This window comes from Colletotrichum lupini, chromosome 4 (genome assembly GCF_023278565.1).
Source record: "Colletotrichum lupini chromosome 4, complete sequence".
NCBI lineage: Eukaryota > Fungi > Ascomycota > Sordariomycetes > Glomerellales > Glomerellaceae > Colletotrichum > Colletotrichum lupini.
The window spans coordinates 2875080-2901797 of NC_064677.1; the positions used below are offsets into that span (position 1 = coordinate 2875080).

The 26718-nt window shown below is 54.1% G+C and overlaps 14 protein-coding genes across 14 annotated transcripts; 10 read left to right on the top strand and 4 right to left on the bottom strand.

Annotated features, from left to right (window-relative positions):
* Nucleotides 1–146: 146 nt before the first annotated feature.
* Nucleotides 147–1070, top strand: CLUP02_08001 (uncharacterized protein; the record flags this gene model as incomplete). The annotated part of the gene is made up of 1 exon (XM_049286993.1): nt 147–1070. The coding sequence occupies one exon, from the start codon at nt 147–149 to the stop codon at nt 1068–1070; it is 924 nt and encodes a 307-aa protein (XP_049144136.1).
* A 1490-nt stretch (nt 1071–2560) lies between these two features.
* Nucleotides 2561–2785, bottom strand: CLUP02_08002 (uncharacterized protein; the record flags this gene model as incomplete). Its single annotated transcript, XM_049286994.1, has 1 exon — nt 2561–2785. One exon carries the CDS (start codon nt 2783–2785, stop codon nt 2561–2563), a length of 225 nt encoding a protein of 74 aa, XP_049144137.1.
* Nucleotides 2786–4381: 1596 nt separating this feature from the next.
* On the top strand, nt 4382–4792 carry CLUP02_08003 (uncharacterized protein; the record flags this gene model as incomplete). The annotated part of the gene is made up of 1 exon (XM_049286995.1): nt 4382–4792. The coding sequence occupies one exon, from the start codon at nt 4382–4384 to the stop codon at nt 4790–4792; it is 411 nt and encodes a 136-aa protein (XP_049144138.1).
* Nucleotides 4793–4998: 206 nt separating this feature from the next.
* Nucleotides 4999–7131, top strand: CLUP02_08004 (uncharacterized protein; the record flags this gene model as incomplete). The annotated part of the gene is made up of 12 exons (XM_049286996.1): nt 4999–5207; nt 5266–5347; nt 5397–5419; nt 5531–5641; nt 5759–5802; nt 5879–6075; nt 6346–6405; nt 6536–6549; nt 6626–6711; nt 6750–6816; nt 6858–6940; nt 6983–7131. 12 exons carry the CDS (start codon nt 4999–5001, stop codon nt 7129–7131), a joined length of 1125 nt encoding a protein of 374 aa, XP_049144139.1.
* Nucleotides 7132–7208: 77 nt separating this feature from the next.
* Nucleotides 7209–8948, top strand: CLUP02_08005 (uncharacterized protein; the record flags this gene model as incomplete). Its single annotated transcript, XM_049286997.1, has 7 exons — nt 7209–7312; nt 7399–7676; nt 7886–8067; nt 8269–8369; nt 8619–8673; nt 8742–8830; nt 8897–8948. The coding sequence occupies 7 exons, from the start codon at nt 7209–7211 to the stop codon at nt 8946–8948; spliced, it is 861 nt and encodes a 286-aa protein (XP_049144140.1).
* A 604-nt stretch (nt 8949–9552) lies between these two features.
* On the top strand, nt 9553–9980 carry CLUP02_08006 (uncharacterized protein; the record flags this gene model as incomplete). The annotated part of the gene is made up of 2 exons (XM_049286998.1): nt 9553–9679; nt 9817–9980. 2 exons carry the CDS (start codon nt 9553–9555, stop codon nt 9978–9980), a joined length of 291 nt encoding a protein of 96 aa, XP_049144141.1.
* A 1425-nt stretch (nt 9981–11405) lies between these two features.
* Nucleotides 11406–11945, bottom strand: CLUP02_08007 (uncharacterized protein; the record flags this gene model as incomplete). The annotated part of the gene is made up of 3 exons (XM_049286999.1): nt 11406–11478; nt 11542–11694; nt 11785–11945. 3 exons carry the CDS (start codon nt 11943–11945, stop codon nt 11406–11408), a joined length of 387 nt encoding a protein of 128 aa, XP_049144142.1.
* Nucleotides 11762–13020, top strand: CLUP02_08008 (uncharacterized protein; the record flags this gene model as incomplete). Its single annotated transcript, XM_049287000.1, has 3 exons — nt 11762–11811; nt 12002–12162; nt 12221–13020. 3 exons carry the CDS (start codon nt 11762–11764, stop codon nt 13018–13020), a joined length of 1011 nt encoding a protein of 336 aa, XP_049144143.1.
* Nucleotides 13021–14644: 1624 nt separating this feature from the next.
* On the top strand, nt 14645–15894 carry CLUP02_08009 (uncharacterized protein; the record flags this gene model as incomplete). The annotated part of the gene is made up of 2 exons (XM_049287001.1): nt 14645–14769; nt 14853–15894. 2 exons carry the CDS (start codon nt 14645–14647, stop codon nt 15892–15894), a joined length of 1167 nt encoding a protein of 388 aa, XP_049144144.1.
* Nucleotides 15895–17578: 1684 nt separating this feature from the next.
* CLUP02_08010 (uncharacterized protein) lies at nt 17579–18232 on the top strand (the record flags this gene model as incomplete). Its single annotated transcript, XM_049287002.1, has 2 exons — nt 17579–17945; nt 18030–18232. 2 exons carry the CDS (start codon nt 17579–17581, stop codon nt 18230–18232), a joined length of 570 nt encoding a protein of 189 aa, XP_049144145.1.
* A 92-nt stretch (nt 18233–18324) lies between these two features.
* Nucleotides 18325–19452, top strand: CLUP02_08011 (uncharacterized protein; the record flags this gene model as incomplete). The annotated part of the gene is made up of 3 exons (XM_049287003.1): nt 18325–18329; nt 18405–18715; nt 19097–19452. 3 exons carry the CDS (start codon nt 18325–18327, stop codon nt 19450–19452), a joined length of 672 nt encoding a protein of 223 aa, XP_049144146.1.
* A 790-nt stretch (nt 19453–20242) lies between these two features.
* CLUP02_08012 (uncharacterized protein) lies at nt 20243–21655 on the bottom strand (the record flags this gene model as incomplete). Its single annotated transcript, XM_049287004.1, has 6 exons — nt 20243–20413; nt 20506–20582; nt 20639–20809; nt 20878–20983; nt 21074–21490; nt 21587–21655. The coding sequence occupies 6 exons, from the start codon at nt 21653–21655 to the stop codon at nt 20243–20245; spliced, it is 1011 nt and encodes a 336-aa protein (XP_049144147.1).
* A 179-nt stretch (nt 21656–21834) lies between these two features.
* On the top strand, nt 21835–22926 carry CLUP02_08013 (CobW/HypB/UreG; the record flags this gene model as incomplete). Its single annotated transcript, XM_049287005.1, has 1 exon — nt 21835–22926. One exon carries the CDS (start codon nt 21835–21837, stop codon nt 22924–22926), a length of 1092 nt encoding a protein of 363 aa, XP_049144148.1.
* Nucleotides 22927–23337: 411 nt separating this feature from the next.
* On the bottom strand, nt 23338–26598 carry CLUP02_08014 (leucyl-tRNA synthetase; the record flags this gene model as incomplete). The annotated part of the gene is made up of 3 exons (XM_049287006.1): nt 23338–25695; nt 25747–26429; nt 26550–26598. 3 exons carry the CDS (start codon nt 26596–26598, stop codon nt 23338–23340), a joined length of 3090 nt encoding a protein of 1029 aa, XP_049144149.1.
* Nucleotides 26599–26718: the final 120 nt, after the last annotated feature.

Sequence of the window (26718 nt, forward strand, 5' to 3'; positions counted from 1 at the left end):
CAGTGACATCCGCCACAGCTGCACGGTTTGCCTGCGAGATATCAACACCTCGAAAAACTTTAACGACAACCTCGCTTTCACCCACAATTGCGCCTACCGAACCCGAATCTATCGTCGCATAACCTTGCGGAAGCCCATCGCTCAAAATGTCTGAACGCAAAGTGCTCCAGAAGTACTACCCCCCGGATTTCGATCCCTCCGCCCTCACGCGTAAGCGCGGTCCCAAGCAGACCGGCCCTAAGGTCCAGACCGTCCGCATCATGGCGCCCTTTTCGATGAAGTGCACGACGTGCGGAGAATACATCTACAAGGGCCGCAAATTCAACTCCAGAAAGGAGACGAACCAAGCAGAGCGATATCTCAACATCCAGATTCACCGCTTTTACCTGAAGTGCACGCGGTGCTCGGCGGAAATCATCATCAGGACCGACCCCAAGATCGCCGACTACGCCGTAATCAAGGGCGCGATACGGAACATGGAACCCTGGCGCAACAAGGAGGGCGAGAAGGAGAGCGTCGACGAGAGGCTGGACCGGTTGGAGCGCGAGGAGGCTGAAGCCGCGGGCGAGGAGGAGAAGAACGCGATGGCGGACCTGGAAGCCAAGAACGAGGACGCGAGGCTGGAGATGGCTGCCGCTGACGCGCTCGACGAGATCCGTCAGCGCAACGCGCGCATCCAGCGGTCTGAAAAGGATGGCGTGGATTTCTCCGAGTACGTCGTCAGGCCCGAGGACGAGGAGAGGGCGAGGCAAGAGAAGGAGGACGAGGAGGCTGCGCGGAAGGCTTTCGCCGCTGCGAGGGAGAGGCTTGGAGAGGAGATTATCGACGACGATGAGTTTGACGGAGGGGTCATTGGTGGACCATCAGCAACCACATCCTCCTCCTCATTATTGGCGGTGGCAGCGTCATCCTCAATGTCAGGGGAGAAGTCGGAGACTGCTGCACCGGCGGGGACCGTGAGGGATACTTCAATGATGCCGCCGCCGCCGCCTCCCGCCAAACGCGTGGTGAAGAAGAAGAAGGATTACTCTGCGGCGCTTGGCATCAAAAAGAAGCCTTCGCTGGTCTGAGAGGTGTGTGCCATATGGGAATACAAGCCAGGGCGTGGCTGCAGCAATTTTTGTTTTCGTTTCTCCCCCCTGACTCTTTGTCGCTGCCCATCTGCATCACCGCGCAGTGGAAATGGCGAGCAGCTGCACGTCATTCTTCTCTTTCATATCATGAATAGGGCTGTTATTGTACTTGGTGGTAAACTTTAATTTTTGGGCATGGCGTTTCGGAAAACGGAGATTTACCGCACAGACTCTTTTCCGCAGGGTACATAATCAAGGCATTGGGTGGACAGACGGTTGATGGCGTAAGGGCACACGTACAAGGACATTGTAGGTACTAGACGAATATTGAGCGATCAAAGGCAACACCGACAGAAGGGGTCGAAGCCCACCCCCATTCCCCGCCTCTCGTTCTATCTCCCTTTGACTTTTCATTCTTCGGACGATGAATACCTAGCGAAATGATTAAACTCTAGCCATCCAGCATTGTTGAGACGTCACTTTCGACCGTTCCCCCTCCTCCTCTCGCTTTGTACGTCGCACTATTTTGTCCTTTGCTGTGTTCTAGATGTTCCCGGGTTGTCTGTGCTTTTTTTTCTTTTGCGCAAGCTCCACTGTCGATCTTCCACCTTGACAGGTCCAGCGCTGCGAAAGCTGATGCGTATGTGTGCGTGCGCGCGCATGTTCGCGTTTGTGTGTTGAGCTTGTGAATAGACTCCAAGGTTCGGTAATGCAACCGACCTCTTGGCTCTCTCTCTCTCTCTCTCTCTCTCTCTCTCTTTCTCTGTGGGTTTCTTCTTTGATTGCGCGATTCAGAGTTTGGGTGTCTGGATCGCGTCGATCGTAGCAGGGTTGGTGGCTCCAAGTAGTGATGGAAAGGATGGCCGCCCTTTTAGGGAGTATCTGCTGGAAGTGGTCGCAAGTCCTAGATTGTGGAGGGATGGTGGAAGAGTATGAGAAGTAATCGTAGTATGTTGTTTTGCAGTACCCCGCAGGATTGGTTATGAATTTACAATGGTGTGAAGATATGTATTGATCGTATGCTAACTGGCCTTTGTGACATATGCGCATCAGAAGAGTTGTAAGCAGTTCTGGGTAAGGTCGGCTATGGGGTGCAAAGATGATGAGACATCACAAGTGAGAGAAGTTGTAATTGATTTTGTAGCGATTGTAATGATTTATTCGTTCTTATCATAATCATGGATGATCACCCTCGACATCACGGGGTGAAGCTGCCCGATAACCATCAAACCACCAACGCCTGAGGGTTTCCCCTTATAAACAATACCCGCCATCTTAAAGCAAACTCTTTCGCGCCAAATGCTAATATTGCCAGATTCTGATTCCATCGCGCTAATATCATGCTAGACCGAGTTGATTCTGTTGTCTGCTATTCGCAGTCGCTGAAAATAGGCTCTCAAGCCGATAAAAAGACCGGTGTGATAAGCCGAAGACCCGGTGAAAAGGGTCAATGAATGGAGTAGCCATTATGGTGTATCAAAAATGATTTAATACGATGAATCGTGGCTGGATGAGGAGTGGTGAGAGTTGTGAGGGTAACTCGTGCGGCCGCCAGATCTTCTCGTAGAGGAGCGGTTGGCAGCCTCCATCTGGCGCTTGGTGTGCTGGTGCATCGAGCGCATGTAGGTGGAGAGATCTGATGGAGGAGGAGGAGAGACAGGGATGGAGACGGAGTAGGCGTCCTGGCGAGCGGGCATGGTGGAAGGGCTCATGGAGGCGATTTAGATACAATATGTGGTGTTGTTGAATAGTAAGCCGCTGATGAGAGGCTTAAGGCGTGTGAGGAGTAGTTGTGGGTTGGTAGATTGCTTCCGGTAGTTGGATGTGATGGAAGCGTTGGGTAGATATAGAAATTTGTAGATGTATTTAAGAACGGTGTGAAGTTGTTGTTATTGAAGCTGGGTGCTGATGCGACGGAATTCGAAATACGGTGGATGGCAGGAAAGGTCCTGGGTTTATAAAAGAAAATAAGAGGGGCGAAAAGGCTCGCTGCAAGGCTAGAGGTGAACACAGACGTAGGGAAAGTTGGGCAGGACGGGGTCGTGTGTGTGGTGGTGGTGAGCAGCACGTCGCCCATCAGGCAAAACACAGGGTCCTCCGTCACTAGCGGATGTTGCAAGCTATGGGACCTACGCTAAGGTACACCCCCCCTCCCTTTTTCTCAAGGGTCGAGGGGGAGGGGGTCTGAGTGTGGGAAGAGACGAGATTGAGCAGCGCAGAGTAGAGCAACTTGCCCACGCACAGAGAGTGAGAGAGAAAAGCAGGCACCGTTCCTTCCTCTTCACCCCCTCATCCCTCCCACTCAGCAAAGAGGAGCTGCTGCATATCCCGCCTACACTCAATTCGCTAGGGATCGGCAGTGATTGACGGCGTCTTAGCGTTCTGCTGTACCCCCGGGTGAGGCCTGCACGATATGGCGTAACTGGGCCGGGGGTCGAGGCGCAAGGGGCCAATCAAGCAGACCTCGCCCACTGCTGGGTTTATTGCCACGGACAGGGCTGATGATGCAGTAAGCGGTACGGTGATACACTGCAGGGCACAAGAGAGGTGGTTTGCGGGTGCGGGAGGTGGCCGAGAACGGAAAGACCCTGCTGATCAGTTGTCCACACCGAAAGTCACCGGGCATGTCTACCGGTACCTACTGGCCACACATTCTCACGCGTACCTACGGAGCACAGCTTGTTCCTCTCTGCCTTTCGCGCTTCTTTGGAGTAGCTGTCGACATGTCAAAATACCTGCCCCCCGAATCTCGGACAAAGACAGCGACGATCAGTCCCCTCTCCGTTTCGCTTTCCTACGCTTGGAGGTTCTGGACCGGCGGACGGGGCGTGGAGCTGGACGGGAGACCCTGAGAAAAAGAGGCTTGAGGGGTTTCTGATCCATGTCCCATCAATACGTCGAGATAGACATGGCCAGACTGCAAGCGAATAGGATTGTCTCGAACATCGTGCCCATCCCGACGCCAAAGGCTCAAAGGTGTGTTGGACCCTTGATTTTTTGGCCACCCCATGACCTTACAGGAGGACGGCATTATCGAAAGCTTGAAACCTCCCCCAACTCTGATGGAGGGTCGGCATGTTCGTTGTACGATTGTGCTGCCACAGCTGCATGATACGTCTATCTCATCCAGGTCCAGGGGAAGCAAGCAAGCTCACGGTTAGGTCGCCATCCACAAGCAAGCAGCTTGCGCGAACGAACGACGATGAGGGTTCAGGCCGGGGGGTCACAAGCCAGCCAAAAAGAAGCGTGTTCACATTAAAGACAGGCGCTACTGGCACTTGACCAGAGCTTCCCTAGTCAATAGGTCAATGACGGGAAAGAGATGGGCGGTAGTAAGTCTTGTCTTGTTTAGAGTAGCAGGAATGTGGTGTAAGGGAAGTGAAAGGTTGGCAACGGCGCGGCCAAGCAGTAGCCAAGCAAGACTTGTCGTCAAAGATCGGCGGGTGGAGCAGACGTCATTGGCCGAAGCGTCTGCGTCGGCCGGACCCCGGGTGTGGACGTTGCTGCCAGTGGGTCCGTCCAGTGTCCCACCTTCCTTCTTTTTTGCCCTGGTCGTCCGCCGTCGCCCTCAACCTTTTCGGGCAGTGGAGACTTCACCTTTCACCACTACTATGTGCAACTTGACGTCCCTGGTCTGTGCCGGGGCGCGGACACCATGCCGTCAAGGCAGAAGGCACGGATCCCAAACAAGAGTGTGGAAGGCTAGCCGCCAAATCTGAAGCCATTCGGCAACTTTTTGGAACTGCTACCTCCCGGGTCCCCACCGTCTTTGAGGGCTATCATTGGTTTGATCCTCGTGTTAGTGGGAATACTGTCCAGATCGTGACCATGCTTGCCCAAGGGCCAGGGACGTACCTGTAGGAAATTCCCATGATGCCCTCATGCCCACCATCCTCCGTCGGCATGGGAATTTGAGAAATTTGCCATGGCGGCGAGACTGACTTCGGCACTCTTGGGCCTCAATTTCCCATTCCCCCCTCCCCTAAGAAATGATGAGGATGGGAATTGCCCCCTTCTCCCCCCTTCGGTGGCAACCCTATTCAGCAGAGGCCTCTGCGCTGATTCTCATGATTCCCGTGTCAGGGGCATCTTGACGTGCGGCTTGCCCCATCACGCCCTCCCACACTTGACCTGGTCCCACCGGATCTAGCCCATGCCGAAGCTATTCAGAGTTGAACACTAAGCCAGCAAGGTGCCAAGACCAGCAACAAGGAAGCTCTGAACAAATTCCGGCCCTCGACATCACGGAGCCGGGTCACGGAGGAGCAGACAAGGTTCATTGTACCGTAGGCCGCATTCGGTCTTGATCTGACCCTCACCGAGAAATTGGAGACGTTTCTCTTCGGGTGAGAGATTTACCAGGACGTCAGGGGTCTGCGAACTAAAGCTCCGATATACGCTGGGGTTGAAAGGCCGGGGAGATCTGACAAGAAAGAAAACACACTTTGTCGCTAAAGGAAAGCAACCGAAACGGCGGGTTTGCGCGTTTGGAAGCTATGTAATGGCCCAGAACCTCATTGGAGCATAATTGGCCGCTCTCGACCGTGGCGAGACAGTTGTGACGGAAGGTACGCGATACGCAGTAAACCGTAACGTAAGATAGACGGCCGGGGGGATCGCGAGAAGGGATGGATGCTCTCAGGGGAGGGATGGAGGATGGGCCATGGATGGATGCATGTGGCCAGGACGTATCCGTTGCGACGGATAGACCTCGAACCGGCCGTAGCTTGTACGAATAGTGGGAGTACATCCGTAGGCAGACGACAGAAATTCAGACTTTGGGGCTGGCTGGATGGGACACACAGACGTCAAGGCTGACGGAAGGCAGCTCGTCCTTCCTCTCAGTTTGTTCGGCCTTGCCTCAGTTTACGTCGTTGGAGCTGTTTGGAGGTTGGTGTGTCGTCAGGTCTTGCCAATCAAGTCTCGTGTGAAGTCACGCTGCGCCACTAACCCGGCGCCCTATGATGTCACTCGCTGCTCTTTTTCTCACCCTGGTCCGACGGTCGGATACCCCCCTGCTTTTCGCTTTAGTTAACCAATCAAAACGTTGGAGCGAGCGTTTTCTTCCATTTTCTCCCCTTCCTCCCTGGTAACGTTTTGACAAGCTGCTCCGTCACACACACCACAAACACGCCCCCCTTTCCCCCAAAAGGCTCAAACGCTGGTCCATTCCGTCACAGGAAGGAATGATACGCGCGACGACCTCATAGCACCACGGACAGCACCACAACTTACGTCTTTCTACGTCTCTTTACGTCGACAGCCCGCTTAGACCGAGTTCCACGAGGCGGAGAGAAACCCTCTTCTCTCTCAGATCTTCAAAGATTTGCACGTTTGTTAGCTAGAATGCGGCTCCCGTCTCGCTTCGCTCGAGCATTGCTGCATTGTCTGTCATGCACACCTAGCTGCTATGAGAGCTAGATTCTTTTTTCCCCCTCTCTTCGCATCACCCCTTGCCACAGCTTCTCTCATCATCGTGCGACCCTTACGACGGCTGACAATGAAGAAAAAAAAAGCCTCCCGTCTATACTATGGGGGCACCCATGAAGCAGTTCCCGCCACCTGCATCATACCATGACTACCCACACTCTCTATGAGCTCCTCTCAGCCTCGAATGGAGACACAGGCCCGCGCCAAGGTTCCAGACCCTGACTCTTGTCTGACCCGGACCACAAGAAAGAAGGAGAGCTCACATACCTCAAAGTGATATGAACGAAACTGTTTCTTTGCGCGTCCGCCAAAGGTATGCCATCACACGTGATGACGCCATGCCTCTCACCTCAGCTCATCTCTACCGGCCGCTATGCCCGAAGAGCTGGCACACACAATCAGATCTCAATCCTCCTACTTTGGGCGGATGGTCGTCTGTGACAGCATACCGGTACTCAACGACGACCCCTGAATTACAGCTGGCAAATATGTACTAGCTAGGAGGGTTGCTTTCGCCCCTGCGTCCTCAACTCTCGGCCACGGTAGGAGCCGTCCCAACGGCTGGACCACGCAGTATGATCAAATGGCCCGCATAATGGCATCGATCTCGCCTGCGATGGGCCCTTGATGGAGGCCGAGGGGTCGTGGAGGTCTGGGGAAACATCCTCTGAAACGTCATGAATGATGTTATACTACCTCTAGAGAATGGTTCCCAACCGGACATCTATGGCTTCCTCTACGCCTGAGAGAGTTGTCGGCCGACGCCTCGTCCACAATGATGAGCCCCGACCTCGAGTCCCCGATCCACCGTGAGAGTATCAAGGTCCACGTACCCTCAAACTTAGCGATGATAGTCCTAGGCTCGAGCATCACTGAACCGCCTGATTGGGGCCAGAGAAGATAGCAGCACGCCGAGTCCTCTTCTTCCACTGCTCCCTTTGATCCCCAAAACCTCTCTGACCGTCCCGGTGCCTTCCCCCGCCACTCTACGGCACCTCTGCGTCCGAATTTACTGGGGCCCAAGGGGTTTGAACTTGTCGTCCAACGAGATCCTCGCCGCTAACCGTCCCAGTAATGATTGGCTGTCGCTGAGCTCTTCGGCGATCCTCCGTCATCCTGACGGCCTTTCCGACTCCTCACGCGCGACCCTCTCTGCGATATCGAAGCTTGCTCGTTAACTACGGGACTCGGGTAGAATTTGGGCAGGCATCGAGCACCGAGCGTCTTTTACATCTCAATACCGAACATCGAGATCGAGATACGGCCGCGGTCCAAGTAGGGTTGTATGGTCGATGTGCGTGTTTCGCAGCAAAAGGGGTCTGTGGCGGTTGACCCGTCTGTCTACTATATCATATCAGCGTTGGGGACTTGTTGGTTTTCAGTCTCTCTCCTTGTTATGATCCATAGTACGTCACTATCACGCCAATTCGGGCCACAACGTAGGCGGATTTCAGCGTGGAAGAAAAGGTTGCGATGGAGGAGTGCTCCATATTCACTGCCCCAGACTTTTAGAATCCTATCGGAGGTGTACCACGCCGTACCGGTCAGTGAATCAGGCGTTGTTGTAAGTGTAACCTAGAGGACCTCATGGTCCTACTAAACAACGCCTGTGCCGTCATTCTGGCCCCCAGATCCAATTATAGTTGATCATGAAAGTGGGTGTCGCCCAGGGCGGGAGGGCGTGGTGACTGGCGATTCTTCGTCATGGTTTAACTCTCATAATCTTACCTTAAGATTTCTTGGAGCAGTCTCTTGAGCCATCTAGAGTTTAATCCTTTGTGAGAGGAGACCTATGGTGCTCTTACCAGTGGATTTCGACTCACGTCAGATTGTCAACCTTGACGGCATTTCGACGAAGCAATTGTGGTGTGTTTGCCTATCCGTTCTTTGAAAAGCACGCGAGCGTGGCGGGAAAGCTGGCTGATCGTCCTATTTAAATCGCCACTATCATCATACCCTGACGGTCGTATCCTTGTTGAGAGGGATTTCACTCAAGGTCTGGGCCAAGCGAGCACATCACGAGGGTGGTTTTGCTCAGTTGCATGGTTTATGTGGTGGTGGTTGCCCCCGGAGCTGATAAAAGTCTTCATTTTATCATAGCCTGCCATCGCGTAGCACATCTCTTCAGTATGAGGAACAAGTCACAAGGAGGGTTGTCTTTGTATCTCAAGTAAGTAGACGTACGACTCTAGCGTGGCCGAGTTTATGATTACCGAAACACAAGTCTAAAAAGGGAAGGCAATTTTTGGAGCATTCGAGTATGCAATTCTTACTCTGACCTCGGAAATCGGCACTACCCCTATGAAGACCGGTCGATACTCGGATCAGTGAGTGACCATTCAACCGTGGACCAATAAAAGGCTCTATTGAAGTCATTCTTGAGAGATAACCAGGTCTACTTGCTCCTTCCTTGAGGCATACCAACGCAAGCCACCCAAATGGTAGAGTACCAGATATATCCCTGAATCTTCTCGAATTCGAAAAGCCCAGCAGGTGGTATAAGCCTTCGGCAGCAAACGGGATAACTATTAGCTTATTTTACGTGATACCATCATTCTCAACCCACTACAAAATAGTCCCTGCCCAGGTGCATCATATTGAACTTTCCTTTGATGGTATGATGATTTGCCGAATAACTTTTTCACATCCTGGTGATAGTCTCTAATTCAATGCACATTGCAGTGGTCGAAGTGACGTTAAGGACCAAAACCACCTATGTAGGGTAATCTATCTTGCACGTGTCGGTCAAGAGGACACGCGGGCAATCGTCCTTGCCGTAACCAGGATAGAAAAATGAGAGAGACACCAGACTAATGGCTCATACAAACGGCGCGTCCTTCTCTCCCAACTCGTCATGGTGGCATATCGTCAGAAAAGCGCAACGTGGAAGGTTGTACAAGCCCTTAAAATGGCCCTTCCACCCACATACTTCCACTTTAGGTGAATCAGTGGGCTTGGCAAACTTCTCCCTCCTATCGCATCCTGATGATGTAGTGCAGCATACGATATCACCCACTTCGTTCCGGCCGAAAGGCTGCCCTTCTAATGTATGTACCAACACGCCCACTGCCTACTTACAGCAAGGTTCCTAAGCTCCTCACTCAATTCCAAGCGCGAAAGCGAAGCAGGTATGCCTTTGTTGCTGTGCTCACATCAACCCCTCCGAGTGACACACGGTTGATTTCCTCCTCTCTCGTACAACGACGTTGGGCACATGATTCAGATGAAACCACCACACATCAGATCTGACACGGTATTTGAGAAATCTGTCTACATGAGATTGTGATCTTGGGATGCTAACTGGACTTCCAAGGGAGTAGGCACGGCATCGACCGCCCGAGAAATATTGTTCAGACGCTTGCGTTCCTGAGCAAAGACGTGCGTAGTCGCGACGAATTACAATACGACTTGTCTAGCAAATACGCAGACGGGAAGGAGGATGACGACCGTCGAATCCATCAACGTGTGTCACGATAACTCCCGTCTGATCTTACCTAAAGGACCCTTGTCTCGCCTTACAACAATCGACAGCCCAGGTCGATCTTTTGCCGATCCTCCACCAACCCCGCTGCCGGAGTGTTCTGAGTCGCCGCAGACCATCGAATACCTAAGTCTAGGTTTGGTCTGTATATCAGTCATCCCAGACCCTGCTACCAATTGAGGGAATCGGAGGGTCATCGTGGTTCAGCCATGGCTATCATGTCCTCCAACCAGTTGGACGGTGAGTTCGCTCGTAGAAAGCCAAAGTGTACGAATGCATTAGTGTTCGGGCTGGGAGACCCCATTGAGTTGTGCGCATTGTCGATCTCTTGGAGCAGACAAACACTCTTGCGGCGACAAATCACATTGTGCTCATCCAAGGTGGCAGAAGGGTGTTCATGAGAGGACGACGGTGGACGATCATTCCTGCAAACTCCCATCGCTGGTGTTGCGCAGTCGATCAGCTGAAGCCAATAGACCACGGCCAGGCACCATTCCTATCACCACTAAAAGCAACTTGACGATGTCGGCATCCCACGCGGAACCTTTGCGTTCACACAGTACTCTGGTGCTGATTATATGAATGCAACATAGGCGTGGCTCTGAGGCGCATTAGGCGGGCAAGCCTTGCCTTGACGACTCATTGACGCCGATTTTGCTGCTGAAAAGGTCATTGGTAGGTGAGACAAGCTTGAGCCTCATTCCTATCCGGATTTGGGTCAGTTCCAGTTATTTAGGATTCACTTTCACCTCTAAATTCCCTCCTTGAACCAAGTCTGTTGCGCAATAAGCCGGATCACCCGCTGGATCACCGACGAGCAGTAATTTGGGCTTTGCGCACATATTCACCGGCAATATCTCCTCTGCAGCCTGTGGCCTCGTGGTGAAGTTCAGATGGCGTCCTTTTTGGGGTTTATACGTTCCGGACGGCCATTGGCGAAGACACTGGTAGACTCCGGATGCCGAGCATCGGAAACAAAAGGCCGATGTTTCATGGTCTCCTGCAACTCAGTACTCGCAGTGGCGGGGTTGTGCCAGCCACTAGGTCAACATGGATTCCTTGAAGCCAGGCCGGCTGCATCCGTTTCCCCATTTCTTGGGAGCGCCGTAGCAGAAAAGATCATTCTTTGTTGTTTTTGATCTCGCAAGTCACGGGGACTTTTGTCATTGGCTTACACTCAACTATCAGCACGGAAGAGAGCCGGAGCCCAGCTCAACACAACGTGATTGGCTTTGACCGCAATGGCCAGTCTCTAGGAGAAGACAGTAAGGGCGCATCCCCAACACACAGACCTCGGGTTAAGTCCAGAAACTATGCCGGCGTCGCATAAGCATCCCATCTCTTAGCTGACTACTCCAGCCAGCGAAAATGATCGCCAACCTTTATCTCCACAGACTCTGCCAATGCAATATTGGACAGGTTCAAAGGGCCTTTCCCGGGGTCGCTTGGGAGGATATAGAGCACAGAAGGCAGTAGCGGGGTAATGCTGGAGATCTCGGCATGGTGTATCGTTATTTCAAGCAAACACCCAAGGCGGACAGAGGGCGGAGAACTCACGATCCCTCGGCTGGGCGCGATGTCGCAACATGCAGTCGCAGCTTGTTCCTGTTAAGTTCAAATAAGGACAACCCTGCATAATCCAGGTACAGGCTCTCCCCGTCCATCGACGCGCATCTCCCGAGGCCCAGGAAGTGTGGTCGCGGGCCAATGCTTCATGCAGCAGGCAGTTGCGTCTTGTAACAATAGTGCTAAGACTGCGTTTCACCCTGGATCGACAATGTTTCCGCACCCACGGATGACCCCCAAGGTTTACTTGAGGCGAAAAGAGTAGGCGCCCTAGATAATGTCTGGGCAGGTCGCTCAAAGGCAAGATGAGCGTGGCCTGAACTCTTTTTCTTTCCTGTTAAACGACGTTGTGGTTGAGCCAGGTCTTTCCGCTTGGCCGTGTTGTTCTTATTCATTCCTTTCTTTCTTTCGATTCTAAACACAGTAGCGACTTACTGTCCGCTCCTTCAAGATATTTCTTAATAATGTTGTCCAAGGCTATTGCCGTCCTGGCGGCGGCGACGTTGACGTCGGCCGCTACGCCCATGGGCTTTATGCCCCAATCAAACACTCCCCTAATTGTTTCTTACGGAGGCATCTCGGCACTGGATGGCGTGAACCTGCCTAGAGATTGTAAGTTTTCACACGGTCGAGACCAAAGAGCGAGGTCAACCTAACAAGAACCCAATAGCTAGTCAGACGCAACCCACAATTGCGACCGAGCAGCAGCTCAAGGGCCAGTATGCAGTGATAATGGTGGATATCGACGTCCCGACCAACCAACCTCCCAAGACCGGAACTCTCCTCCACTGGATGCAGACCGGTCTAATGTCTGCCGATACCCCGACGACGCTCAACACGACCGCCGGGCCCAAGAAGGTGTTCCTCATGCAGAACAAGATGAACGCAGCCGCTCTGGCGCCGTACATTGGCCCCAACCCGCCCGCGAGAGAGCCTCTCAGCCATAGATACACCTTTGTCGCGGTCGACCACACGATGATTACGCAGCAAGGCCTGATGGCCCTCTCCGGCGCGGCTCAGAGCCGTCGTGACTTCAACGTCATGAACGGCCTCATGGCGGCTGGTCTCTCAGACAAGGTTGTCGCCGGTAACTTCTTCCGCGTTACGAACGCCGGACCCGTTGGTGCTGGTCAAGGAACTGGTGGTGGAGGTAGCCGCGGTAACAGCACCGGTGGCGGAGGCGGTACCATGCAGCCTAAGCCGATGCCGATGCCCGCCCCTGCGCCTCCTGCCGGAACCCCGACTACCCCCGGTGGCGGTGGAATGCCCGGTATGCCCAACATGCCCGGCATGAGCATGGCTCCCGGTATGACGATGCCCATGCCCGGTATGCCGGGTGCTAGCGCGCCCCCTATTGGTGGTGCTCAGCCGTCGAACCCTGCCCGCGCCAGTGGTCTCAGCCTCGCTCCTGGTCTCGGCCTCATGACCATGGGTCTCTGCCTCATCGGTTCCCTGTTCGTCTTCATGTAACCTTTACGGGTCGTTACGGGCACAGAAAGTGATCCAGGTTGGGGAGTTTTTGTTACACTTGCTGAAGAGGCCAGAAGATGTTTTCCTTTCTTTTCCTGGCTGCCGCTATAAGCTGAATGTGGAGGGGTGCTAGTCGTATATAGGGTAGAGCAGCATGCCAATACAATAGCTAAGACGCGGCCACATTGCGTTTCGTTCACTTTGTAGTTGTGATTAGCTCGTCTTAGTGATGTCTATGATCCCAGTCCTCCGTACAGACATCCTGGTAATGGTTCGCTCGCTAGCACCACATCCCTACCTGTGGATCGTGGAGAGCCAAAACAGGCCAACGGTTTTGGCGCAAACTTGGCAAACTTGCATCTCCCACCGATAAACCATCATGACAGCGCAATTGATGGGTCGATGTTGCTGACAGCAACAGTGGTGACAGCCAACTGAGTGCCACGACTCAGCCCCCCGGGACTGTCAAGATCGAGGTCGGAGGGACAGCGTGGCCGGGTCGGGACAAGAACGTAGCCAGCTCGGGATAAGGACCTGGCCGGTCCGGAGGGATTTGGGTCCAGTCCCCGAAATCCTGGCTGGGTGGCCTTCCTCCGCACGGGCCCGGGGTGCTGATCATCCCCGAGTCACATGCACAATCATGTGATCTCGTCACGCCCTTCCTTCCCGAGAGGGTCGTCACGACCTGCCATCATATGGATCCTTAGTCATGCCAGCGCCGGCCCTTCGATGTCTCAGTGTCTGCAAAAAAGTCCGCTCCGCACCGCGCGCTCACTCGCACTCTCAAACACAGCTTTCCCTTGCAAGTGTTGCTACTCAGTTTTCAATGTCTTTCTTGATCTAGGCCCGTTTCTTGCATTTGTTCCCTTGCAAATAGCGCAAGCGGATGTTTTTCCCCCTTTCAAAGCATTGCATGAGTCACTTACACCTGTTTTTCTCGCGCGCCTAGTCTACAGGTAATAGATTGTAGTCGCCTACCTGACTAATAACTGTATCCGCCCCGAGCGGCTAATCCGTACGATGCGTCTTGTCACAGCCCACAATGATCAATCTAGCACCTGAGGTACCCGTCTAGATCTCTATCTGAGGTGTGGTTCCTTCCGTCTTGGGTATCCGTCCGGGGTTGACGACTTGAGACTTCCGGGAGGCCCTGTCGATGGCTCGGGTGCTCTACAGCGAAACGGAGCAGAAATGTCTCCGAGTTACACCGCGTACTACACCTTGGCGCCCCATTGAACGCAAAAAAAACCTAGGCGCAATTGTGAAGTCCGACTTCCCCATCGTCCACAACTTTAACCACGAGTTGATGCATACCAAAGTCCTGCCCCGTTCAATCTTGTATAAAGCATTTCTCGTCGCCACGCTCTGCTCCTTGATACTAGAGGGTTTAGTTTGCCTATCCACCTCAACTCATACATCTTCCCAACGTTTCGAAACGAATCAGAAACCCGGCAGAGCTACATCCTAGCATAACTGTAAGGGGGGTCAGAAACCCTTCATACGACCTACCGCTGTTTGCAAGCTACCTTACCAAGCTCCCGAAGCTATAGAAGCTTCGTAACGCAACATCCCCCCATCTTGCCTCACACACCAACATACCGCAAGTCTCAACAGCCACGCGATAATGCCTACCCTCGTCGTTCTTGGTGCTGGCCTTGCCGGCCTGCCCATTGCACACCATGCCTTGAAGCATACAGTGCCGCTGGTAAAGGACCTGAAGGTCATATTGGTGACGCCTAACTCTGAGCAGTAAGTTCCCATACTTGGTGGCGTAGCACGCACATACACACGCACTATGCAAGACGTCATCCACTTACACCCAAGCTTCACAGCTACTGGAGCCTCGCTTCCGTCCGCGGCGTTGTGCCTGGCCAATTTGGCGACGACGTGCTCTTCCATCCCATTGAGCCGTCATTTGCAAAGTACCCCAAGGAAAGCTACGAGGTCATTATCGGTAAGGCCGAGCAGCTCAACGACGACAAGAACACCGTCGACGTAGTGGTCAACGACGGCAGCCGCAGGTCCATCGCCTACGACGCCGTCGTCATCGCGACCGGCACCCGCGCGAAGGAGAGCATGCCGTGGAAGGAGGTCGGCACGACGGAGGAGACCAAGAAGGCGCTCGGCGACATCCGTCGGCAGCTCTCCGACGCAAAGAGCATCGTCGTCGCCGGCGGCGGCGTTACGGGCACCGAGACGGTGGGCGAGATCGGCTTCGAGTACTCGCAGAAGCGCAGCAAGGACGTCTACTTTATCTACAACGACGAGCTGCCCCTCGGCCCTCCCTTCACCGACAGCGTGCGCAAGGCGGCGCTCAATGAGCTGCAGAAGCTCAATATCAAGACGATCCACAACACCAAGGTCACGAGCGTGAAGACCGAGGCCAACGGCCAAAAGACGCTCGAGCTCACGGACAAGAGCGGCAAGAAGACGACGCTCCAGACGGACGCGTACCTGCCGACCGTCGGCGCCATCCCCAACACCGCTTTCTTGCCGTCCAACATGCTCGACCCGCCCGGGTACGTCAAGCAGGACAAGAGCCTGCGCGCGGTCGGCCACGACAACATCTTTGTGGTGGGCGACGTCGGCAACCTCGAGGGCGGGTACGGGCGGCTGGCGGACCTGCAGGTGCAGCACGTGGTGAAGAGTATCCAGGCTCACTTCACGGGCGCGCCCAGGCCGGCGCCGTATGTCGTCGACCCCAAGGTCGTGGCCGGCATCACGCTTGGACGGAGCAGGGCTACCGGCCAGATGGGAACGTGGAGGTTGCCCAGCATCATCATCTGGGCGTTCAAGGGCCGGTATATCGGCACTGACTACGCCAAGGATTACGCAGCGGGATCAAGAACCATGACGGTCACCAAGAACTGGTAGAGAGAGAGAGAGAGAGAGAGAGAGAGAGAGAGGCATGAGAACCGGCTAATGGTAGATGCATACTTTGGTGTTCAGGCGCTTGTGATCATGGGAGGGGGGAAAGCACTTCGTAATGTAGGGCTGGCAGGCTACTTGAGCGAGTCGAGCCCGCGGAGTCCAACAATCTTGGCTTTTGATGTTTTCGGTGTCATTCCGCGTGGCAATGGAGTTTCCTGGTTTCTCTGGTATGATGGTATTCTTCGACTGGTTAGACTAGACGGGACTGAATGATAATCTTATTCCTGAGCATGCGTGATCAACGTGGTGATGGTAACACCGGAACGGTGAAGGTTAGGTTGAAGGGCGCGACCCACACAATCCAAGTGGACACTGTGGATTTGGCAGAAATCTCTGCAGTGTCGTACAGTGCCGACGAGCAGTAAGAGAGATGTGTCTTGCACGGTAAGACCGATGGGTCGGGTCCCCAGAACGGCCTAGCGCCGAATTCCAGCAGCTTCAAAAGGGCGGCTCGCTGCGAAAATTCTTTCTCTCTTTCTTCTTCTTTTTCTTTTCCTTAGATCAAAAAGTAACCCAGAGCTGCCACGACCTACACCCAGTCTTTTCTCACGGTGTCGCGTTGCCTTTTCCTCTCTTCGGAGTTGGATCGCTCTGCAGATTAAAATTCCCTGGATTATAGGAAGTCTCTCCCCAGGCCCATTTCACGGGCGGTGGGTGAGGGATGCTGTTGATGGGGGACATGCCATATTCTCAAAACTGGCATGGGTCGTAAATTCTTGTCCGCGCTTGGTGCTCGCCACGATCGTCGAAAGAAAACCCGACGCTATCTTTGAAATAGTGAGACCTGTGGTGCCAGGAACCCGGATAGCCGCTCACTGACTCCTAGCCGTGGACTTGATTTCCGTTTGCGAATGGAAGAGATATGACGGTTTGGAGGAAAGTGCCGACTCTCTGACCTTCGCTCCTCCGTTGGGTAGCCAGGAACGGCGCCGGCAAGTGATGCAAGAATGCCCTGAGCCTCATCCCCTGTCTACCTAAGTTGACGCCATTCTGATGGGCTAGACTGGATTGATGCCATGATTGCCATTCCCTACGTGCCGTAACTGGATTCAAACTTTGTATGAAAGTGGTGGAAGGCAGAGAGCATGCCAATGACACCTCTCGTCATTTTGGAGGAAAGGAAGGTGCAGTCAGCATGGCCTGCACTTCGTACCTTACCTAAGATACTCCTCAGCGAACCATGAAGAGAAGAAAGGTGGATCCGCTATTGTAGGAGTTCCTGCCGTAAGGGAGCCTCCGTCCCTCCTGGTTCCTTCCATTCCCAGTGCTGTTGCCGTGAGGGTCGATCGAAATCCCGAAAGGACGAGACACAGCCGTGAGAGCCTCAGGTACAAGGGAGAAAGACCCAGGCACGAGAAAACAGCGGTTTGGGTTCTAGACTGTTAGTCCCGAATTTGCACGTGTCTTGGTTTCTGAAGACAAGTCGACAGACGGTTGAAAGCGTTCCCATAGGCCCTCTTTCTCGCGCTCTCTCTCTCCCCCTCATCCACTCTTTTCCTTCCGTTGAGGTGTAACCATGCCACATGTCTTAGCCCCTGGCTGCATTCTTGGCCATGCTCTCCGAGCAATGCTGCTGCGCGTCAACGCCCCGGCACCCGTCTGAGTCTCTGATCCCGGCAAACACAATATGTGCCCTTGCCTCTTTTCGTCTGTCGTCGTTGCCAAGCGGGTGATAGTATCCCCACCTCTAGCAATCAAGCAACACCAAGGAATTGGAAGATGGTTATCCTCAATCCGACTTCTCGGATCAGCCGCACCACCTCTAGCATCCACTCCGGCCCTCAAAGGTGGATATTACCGCATGCTTTGCCTCTCGCGCAGGATGGAAAGGACATGTCTGATGTCAACGGCTCCTACCAAGGGGACCATCGTCGTCCGGACCCGGGCACTGAGGAATGTACCGCAATGTCCCGGCATTCCCACCAAGATGCTTGCTTTCATACTCCGTACAGCCAGTCGAGGAGAGACAACGTACCCAGGGGCCCGTCAGGCCAGTGAGTGTTCCAGCTAATCCCCTTCTTGGTTCTTGGCTCGTTCTTTTGCCGTGCTCCTGACTGTCGCTGATCTCTCCCTATAAGACGAAGAGGCCGGCCGTGATGAAGGAAACTCTCGGATAAGCTCTTTCGTTCCCCAGTTCTCTCTCTCCTCCCCCCCGTCCCCCGGTCTTCCCCCCAGAAGAACTCTCGCTTCACCCGGTCATTCGTTGGACTCTGTCCCCTCACATTCGTTCCGTAATTCCAGGATAACCTGTCTGTCGCTCGTTCCGTACAGCTCAATCTAATCCCTCGCTCGCCCATACAACTAATTCCAAATCCTCAAACCATATACACCTAATCAACTCTTCCCCCAAGCTAGTACTAAGCAACAGTCAAGATGAGGTGAGAACAGTATCCCCTTCTCGATACAGTACCATCGCCTCTCGTATAAAACAGACTTGCTGATACGACCTTCAGTTCCGGAGCCCTCACCACCTCGGCCTTCTTCACCTGCGACCCGGCAGTCACAGTCACCGCCACCGCAACCACCAATGTCTACACCACCGTGTACACGACAACGGCTCTCGCCGCCAACCCTTCCACGTCGTGGATGGCCACTTACACAGTGACCGAAGTCTGCACTGGCCAGCCGTGGGAGTACGTGACCAAGGACATCCCCCCTTGCTTCGCCCCCACCACCGTCTACTGTGAGCCCTGCGCCCAAAAGACCATCCCCATCATCTGCCCCATCCCGACGCCTACCGCCAACGTCGTTATCAACGGCAACGGTGTCACCATGAACGCCAACCCCGTCATCACTGCCGCCCCCTACGGCGTGTACGGCTCCTACGGCTCCTACAGCAACGGGAACGGCCAGGGTACCGGCAACGGAGGCGGAGCCAACAACAACAACAACGGAGGCGGCCAGAACGGCGGTGGTTCCAACAACGGTGGCTCCAACAACGGGGGCTCCACCCCTGGCGGCGGTGCTGGAGGTAACGGCGGTGGCGCCAACGGCGCTGCTCCGTCTGGCAGCCAGGGCGCCGGAAGCTACGGTGTCTACGGCAGCTACGGCTCTTACAACAACGCTGCCCCTGGTGGCGGCTCTCCTGCCCAGCCCGGTCAGTCCGGTGCTCCTGGCGCTGGTGGTGCTCCTGGCGCTTCCGGAGCTCCTGGTGCCGGCGGTGCCCCCGGTGCGTCTGGCGCTCCCGGTGCGTCTGGCGCTCCCGGTGCCGGTGGTGCTCCCGGTGGAACTCTCGCTCAGTCTGGTGCTCCTGGTGCCCCTGGCGCATCTGGTGCTCCCGGGACCGGCGGCTCTTCCGGTGGTGCTGGAGGTGCTGGTGGTGCTCCCGGTGCGTCTGGCGCTGGCGGCTCTGGTGGCGGTGCCTCTGGCTCAACCGCCACGGGTGGTGCTTCCGGCTCCAAGCCGTCCACAGTCCAGGTCGCCTCGGCACCGTCTCTCAAGCAGAGCCTCGGCCTCCTTTGCGGTATCGCAATGGCTGCCGGCCTTACCATCTTTGCTTAAGACGACCACTACTCTCTAGTCTTCTGATTCTCATTCATGGCATCTCCCCATTCACAAACGCCGTGTGCTCGCGTCCCCAAAGATCAAAAGAGGAGGGAAAAAGGAAAAAGAAGGGGGTTTCACGGAGAAAGGGGTTCAAAATGGAAATACGGGTATTTTGATCCTTGTTCCTGTGTAAATCCCTTTTTTGGCTATAATTCCCGGGAGTTTCCCTCGATTTCTCTCATACATGAAAGAAAGTTGTCATTTTGTTTTTACTAATTGGCGGCATTTGTGGGCTACTGCTGCCCACAGCGGAGTTGACATAGGTGGACAAAGGGCCCTAAGGTGTTGCGATATTATTTTGAATCAATAACGTTGTTTGTTGTGTTTTTTAGATTGAAGTACGAATACAGGTTTTTCCTTTTGGGTGTTTTGCTATGATCCCCTTTTCTCTCTCTCTCGCTTGATGTGGTGAAGTTGAATGCTAGGTAGTTGGATTCCCCGCGCTTTGATCACCGCCAAGCCCGTTGACAGAATCACGCTATGGGATGACGTTGCGAGGGGTAACAGTGTGGTAGGACAAGGGAAGGCGAGTGCCAATTTCAAGCCAGCTTTCATTTCGTCGTGAAGGCTTCCGTAAAAAAAACCAAAAAAAAAAAAAAAACCCCGAGAATGATTGAGATACCAAAGAAAAACGCCGCCCAATTTCAATCAGAAGGCTTGTGTGTATCCAGGCTTTCTTTAGTGGTGCTTTCCTTTTGCTTTGGGTCTCTGCCACAGGCGTTTTTTTTGGTCGCGCTTTGTTTTCTCATTGAAGAATGCCGTCTTCTCCCTTGCTACGGTGTTGCTGGCGGATGAATTCCTCCACCTGGACGTCGTCGTACGGCCGTTCGGGTGGTCCTGGAATTCCTGGACGCGAAATCTTTTCCTCCTTTTCCTCCTGCGGGTTACCGAGGATCTTGGCGGCGGCTGGAATGTACTGTGTCACTTTTTTGTGTGGAAATTGGTCCATGATGAGCTACACGTATTCTCGACAAATTGGATGGAGGAAACACCAAGGGGGGGGGGGACTGAAGTGGCTAGGACGGAGCTGGGCTGGGCTGGATGGTGAGGGTTATGCTTGGAAATTGTAGAGGTTATTGGAACTGCTGTGATGTGATTTGACATGATTGCAAAGGCGGGACGGGTGTGATGCTTTACCAACCTTTTTCGACAATAGGGTTCTGCTTGGGCTCTTCTTCGGATTTACGGGCGTCGTGGGCCGCTTGATCCAGCTTCTGCTTGAAGCTCAACTCGCGGCCTTTGTGCGTGATCTGAGGCTCAGGCGCGAACTTGCTGTTGGGTTCGGCGGACATGATGGGTGGCTGTGCTGAGACTTAGTTGATTGGTGTCGGGTGATAGGTGGGAAGGGGATTCGGATGCGATGATGGTGTGGTCGTCAACGTGGTAGGGCTGAGACGGTGGATCGATGTGCGATATCAGATGGGCCGCGGAGGAGAGAGACGATAGTGACAGTAGGGCGATAGTATTGAATACGGGTACTGAGTTTCTTGTGAAGTCAAATTGAGTTTCTCGAGTGTGGCGGAGTAACAGGCATTGATAGACTAGAATGTGAGATGGAAGGAGAAAATAGCCCGACAGGGCTGGAGGAGCTGGGGAAGGGGGTTACTTCAAGTAATACGGTAAGGTCGGCCAGGATCCAAACGTGGCATACGGTTTTGCGCGGGCTGAGGTGTAGGTATGGGGCCGCTGGGGTAGACTGGGCTGGACCTGAATGCAGCAAAGCAAGGACTTGGCCGAGGGAGGGGACAGACGGTGACCGCGCGTCCCAGCTCCAGGCTATGATCGCATAAGTCTGGGCGGGGGACAGGACCTTTTCCTCCAGGTTTTCGTTGGAGAATTGGTGCGATTCAAGTCGATTTTTCGGGGAGGACGGCTGATCTGGTGCCTGCCGTGCTTGCCATGGTTTGCTTGGGTGCTGTCGATGTGATGCAGGAAAGATGGTGTGAGCCACCCGCAAACTGGGGCCAATGACGTCAAACCGCCTAGCTCGGCACTGTAGCTCCCTTGGCTGCCCGCTAAGATAACCTTAAAATCCCCAGTCGAAAACACTCCTTATCGGCTCTTATCGGACACAGGCTTCTTATCGGACTATCCGGGCGCTCTGCGACCCCTCCATCCCACCACCACGCGACAACCCGCTCCCGAGCGGCGGCGCCATTTTCCTCAACCCAAAAAAAAACCTGAGCGGTGATCTGATGTAGGCAATACAGACATCAAATACCAAAAGCTTATCAGCTGTAATTCTCCCAGCTGTTCTGTGCACAGTTCTTCGATTTTTGTAGAATTTACCGACACCCGCGTGCGCGCACTTTGCGAGTTTTTCTTCTTTTGCCAATCATGGCCCCCATTCCAATTACAATCATCACCGGTTTCCTCGGCTCCGGCAAGACGACGCTCATCCTCAATCTCCTCCCCCAGCTCAAGGCCGCGAACCCGTCCTACAAGCTCGCCCTCCTCAAGAACGAATTCGGCGACCTGGCCGTCGACTCCCAGCTGGCCTCCTCCAGCGCCATCTCGGGCGTCCAGGAGCTCCTCAACGGCTGCATCTGCTGCAACCTCGTCGGCCAGCTCAGCGTCGCCCTCGCCGAGCTGCACGCCACCGTCCGCCCGGACCACATCGTCATCGAGACGAGCGGCTCGGCTTTTCCCGCGACGCTGGCCCTCGAGGTCAACCGCCTCGCGCGCGAGACGGGCAACTACACCCTCGACGGCGTCATCAGCGTCATTGACACGGAGAACTGGAAGGGCTACGAGGATACGAGCTACACGGCGCGCATCCAGGCAAAGTACACCGACTTGATCGTCTTCAACAAGTGGGAGCTGTGCTCCGAGGACCGCTTCGACGAGGTCCTCGACCGGGTGGGTGACCTCGAGGTGGAGATCCCCTGGGTCAAGAGCAAGAAGGGCTGGGTCGGCGCTGACCTTGTGTTTGGCGTGGATGGCGGTCTCGCGCAGGGCCTCAAGGAAGAGCACACGCACGATCACGATCACAAGGGAGAGGACCACGCGCACGACCATCAGACAGAGGTTGAGGTACTCTCAATCGAACTCAAAGGCCCCAAGGACGCCGCTGTCAACGCAGACAGCCTGCAGAAGCTCTTGCGCGCCGCGCCAAAGGACGAAGTATATCGCATAAAGGCCGTCCTGACCGCGTCGTCGACGGTGAGGGACTCGGACGAGGACTCTCAAATTCCCACGCCGCCGCACCCAAAATCTCGGTACATTCTCAACTGGGCCTTTGGTCGGTGGACTTTCACGCCCATCGCAGAAGGCGGCGCCGAGCATGCTTCCAGTGAAGGGGCCTTGCTGCGAATGACGATGATTCTGGGACGGTACGAGAGTGGCAAGTGGAAGAAGAAGCTCGAGACTGGCTCATTTCTAGAAGTTGAGGGCGGCGAGGGCGAGTTGATCGTTACAAAGATCGCATGAAAAAAATGAGTAGACGAAAAGATGATAGAGATACATACTTACACGACATAAAAGGCGCATATGGGGAGTTTCAAAGTGGTACTTTGAGGCCTTGCAATGCGCAACGAGCAGAAAGCAGGAGTTAGTTGAGAGCGTAGAATTTAGATCAACCACCGCACTTGATTGTGCTATGAAAGTCGCAAAGTCTCAAGGTTCTAAGTAGGCCTCTGAGTTGCCAGCCCGTTCCTTGAACTATCAGTGCGGATGTCTCAATGCGAATGTTGACGTATACCCAAGACAGCCTCAACACCGAGCATTGCAGACAAGTTCAGTGAATTAATGTCGTTGTTTTGACGAGTGATGTTGATTTCTTTTTTTGTTTCGGCTTCTATGTTGTACAAACCACCGGGTATCTCACATATTTTTACACCTCTAGACTACAAAGTTGATTGTCTTGCCGCCACGAGCCAAGATGACTCTTCTCGGGGAAGTGACATCGAATTGACCTCCAGTAAACTTGGCCTTGCCCTCATCAGACTTGAGAACCTCCGCGACCATCCAGTCGCGTAATGCCTCACCCTCCAGACCAGATGGAGGGTTGGGAACTTCTACAACACCGCGCAGCTTTCCGTTGATCTGGATAGCCACTGGCTGCTTACGCGGCTTCAACAGGGACAACGTGTTGTCTTGCGCAGGGAAGGTGGTTTCCTCAAATATGGAACCGGATTCGGGATGCAAGAGACTCCAGCACTCCTCGGAAAATGCTGGTGCAACTGGAGCCATCATCCGAAGGAGAACGGACATCGCTTCCCTCTGGACAAGTGGGCTCGCTCCAGTGTTCTCCTGAAGGGTATTGGTCAGACTCATAAGGTCCGAAATAATGGTGTTCATCGGATAAACAGTCTCGTAGGACTGGGTAATGGAACTAATTGTTCCTTGAACCGCCCTCCAAATGGCAGCGTCAGCATCCCAGACAGCCAGTTCCTTGTCGCCGAGAGAAGACAAGCTGTTTGAGCGCTCTTCGAAGTAAGCCACGATGGGCTTTTCTTCGGCTGATAACTCCTGAAGTTTGGCTGCATGGTCATGAAGCCTATGCAGCCAACGCGTGACTCCGGCGATTTTGTCCTCGTCCCAGTTTAGGATGTCGCCCACAGGCGCTTGGAAGAGAACGTGAGCTCGGGTCGCATCGGCGCCGTACTTGGATATGAACTCGGTCGGGTCCACTCCGTTGTACTTGGACTTGGACATTTTCTCAAACGACACATTTGCCGTCGCCCCCGTTGCTACAACTTTAGGGTTTGCAGGGTCCTCTAAGTCAACCTCATCTGGCTTCAGGAACTTCCCTGACGTGGGGTCGGTGTACGTCTTGCCGTGCACCATGCCCTGCGTGATAAGTCTCTTGAATGGTTCGTGGACTGTGTCAGCTTCACCAGAAGCAGGGAACAGTTCTGTCGTGGCCAAGAACTTGTAGATAAACCTGGCATATAGGAGATGCAAGATGGCATGCTCAATGCCGCCTATGTAAAGGTCCACCGGCAGTGATTCTGCTGCCTCAAGGGAGAGAGGCTGTGATGTGTTGTGAGGATCCGCGAAACGCGCGTAATACCAACTCGAGTCGACGAAGGTATCCATGGTATCTGTATCCCGCTTTGCATGACTGCCACACTTAGGGCAGCTAGTGTTTACCCAATCTTCGGCTCTCTCCAACGGGTTGCCAACCTTTCCATCCGTCCAGTGCTGACTGACGTCAGGCAATGTGACCGGCAGCTGATCATCTGGAACAGGTACTGGGCCACAGGAGCCACAGTGGATGACAGGAATAGGCGTTCCCCAGTATCGTTGACGGCTGATCAACCAGTCTCTCAATCTCCATTTCTCGACAGGCTTGGCCAAGTCTGCTGCCTCCAGTATGCCTATGAGCATCCGGCCAGCCTCGGTGGAGGATTTACCCCTAAAAGGACCGCTGTTTGCTGTCATGACACCATGCTCCACAAACGGTTCGTTCGCAATCGCGGAAGTTGACTCGTCTTCCGAAGCCGCCAGCACAAACCTCACGGGCTCATCATAGTGATGCTCCTTCCAGAAAGCATTATCCCGCAGATCGTGACCAGGAACACCCATCACAGCGCCTTCGCCGTAGTCGCCGAGAACATACGGCGCAACATACACCGGGATGGATTTCTTGGTGTCATCGGGAGTCTGCTCGTGATATGCCAGCGGGTTGACAGCCCTTACGTGGGGCAGCATATAACCGACCTTGGAGTCTTTAGGCAATGCGGGTAGAGTATCTAAGTAAGCTTGAAGCTCAGGGTCTGCCTTTGCTAATGATGTCACGATCGGGTGGGTAGAGGCGAGGGCGAGATACTGAACTCCAAACAAGGTATCCGGTCGCGTCGTGAAGACTTCGATAGCTGCGTGGACATCGTGGCCCATGGCCATGACTGGGAACTTGATGACGGCGCCAGTCGATTTTCCGAGCCAGTTTTTCTGCATGGCCAAGACCCTCTCGGGCCAAGCCTCATTCTTGGCGAGCGTGTCCAGATCCTTCAGCAATGCTTCCCTGAACTCGGAGATGCGGAAGAACCACTGCTTCAGCTGGCGCTTCTCAACCTTGGCACCGGATCTCCAAGAACATCCATTTGCGTCAACTTGCTCGTTGGCGAGGACTGTCATATCTACAGGATCATAGTTAACCTCTGCTTCGGTTTGGTAGGCGAGGCCACGTTCGAGCATCATTAAGAAGATCTTTTGGGTGTGTTTGTAGAAGTCCGGGTCGCAGGTAGTCAGTTCCTGAGAGACATCATGTCAGCCAAAGAAGAGGTGGCGAGCTAGGAAACAAACCCTCTCCCAGTCCCAGCTGCCATTCATAACCTCCAATTGTTCCTTCATCTTGGCAATGTTAGTCTTGGTCCAAGTTGCAGGTGCGATTCCACGATCGATGGCAGCATTTTCAGCCGGAAGACCAAATGCGTCCCATCCCATTGGCAGCATCACGCGAGACCCTTTCATGGTGTGATAGCGAGCGAGAACGTCGGCAATTGTATATACGCGCAGGTGGCCAAGGTGCAAGGTACCGGAGGGGTATGGGAACATTGGAAGGACGAATTGGTTCGGCTTGCTTGAGTCATCGTTTGCCGCAGAAGCTTTCGAAGCGTCCCATTTCTGGCGCCATTTCTTGTCGAGAGCGTTAAAGTCGAGCTTGATATCAGCATAGCTCCGTCGTTGCGTCGCTTTGGCTAAGTACGGGCTTGCGAAAGACGGAGGCTGTCGAATAGCTACTAGTGCTGGGGACGGTCGTGTATTCTTCGCCAAGGTCGCGATGGACCAACTGGACCAGAGGCGGCCAACATGTTTCGCGTGTATCAATTGCATTGGTACGATGTTGTCATGGTCGTTGGGCAGATAAAGGTAGGTCGGTAGTGGTCGTTGGTGGAGGAGAGAAAATGCAGCAAATTTAGAGTCATGCAACGGCGTCACGCTATCGCGGGTTGAAGCGAAGAAAGCAGTGGTCGCGTTTGCAGCTGCTGTGCAGCTCCATCAAAAACGGAGAGCTTTATGGACCCCTGCATCTCCGCCCCTACCCTGCGAGATTTTAGTGGCAGACTGGCAGGTGGTCCTGCAGGGGAACGTCATTTGTTCCGCACACCCCTGGGACATATCATCTGTGAAGGAAGGTGTTACGACCAACACCATGGCACGGGGCTCTGTCGTGATTGGGGAATCTGTGTTTGGATTTTGTGATGCATTGCAATTCTTACTATGGGCAAGGTAGAATTGGACAATATGTCAAGGGCACCTTTTCGAAACTATTAA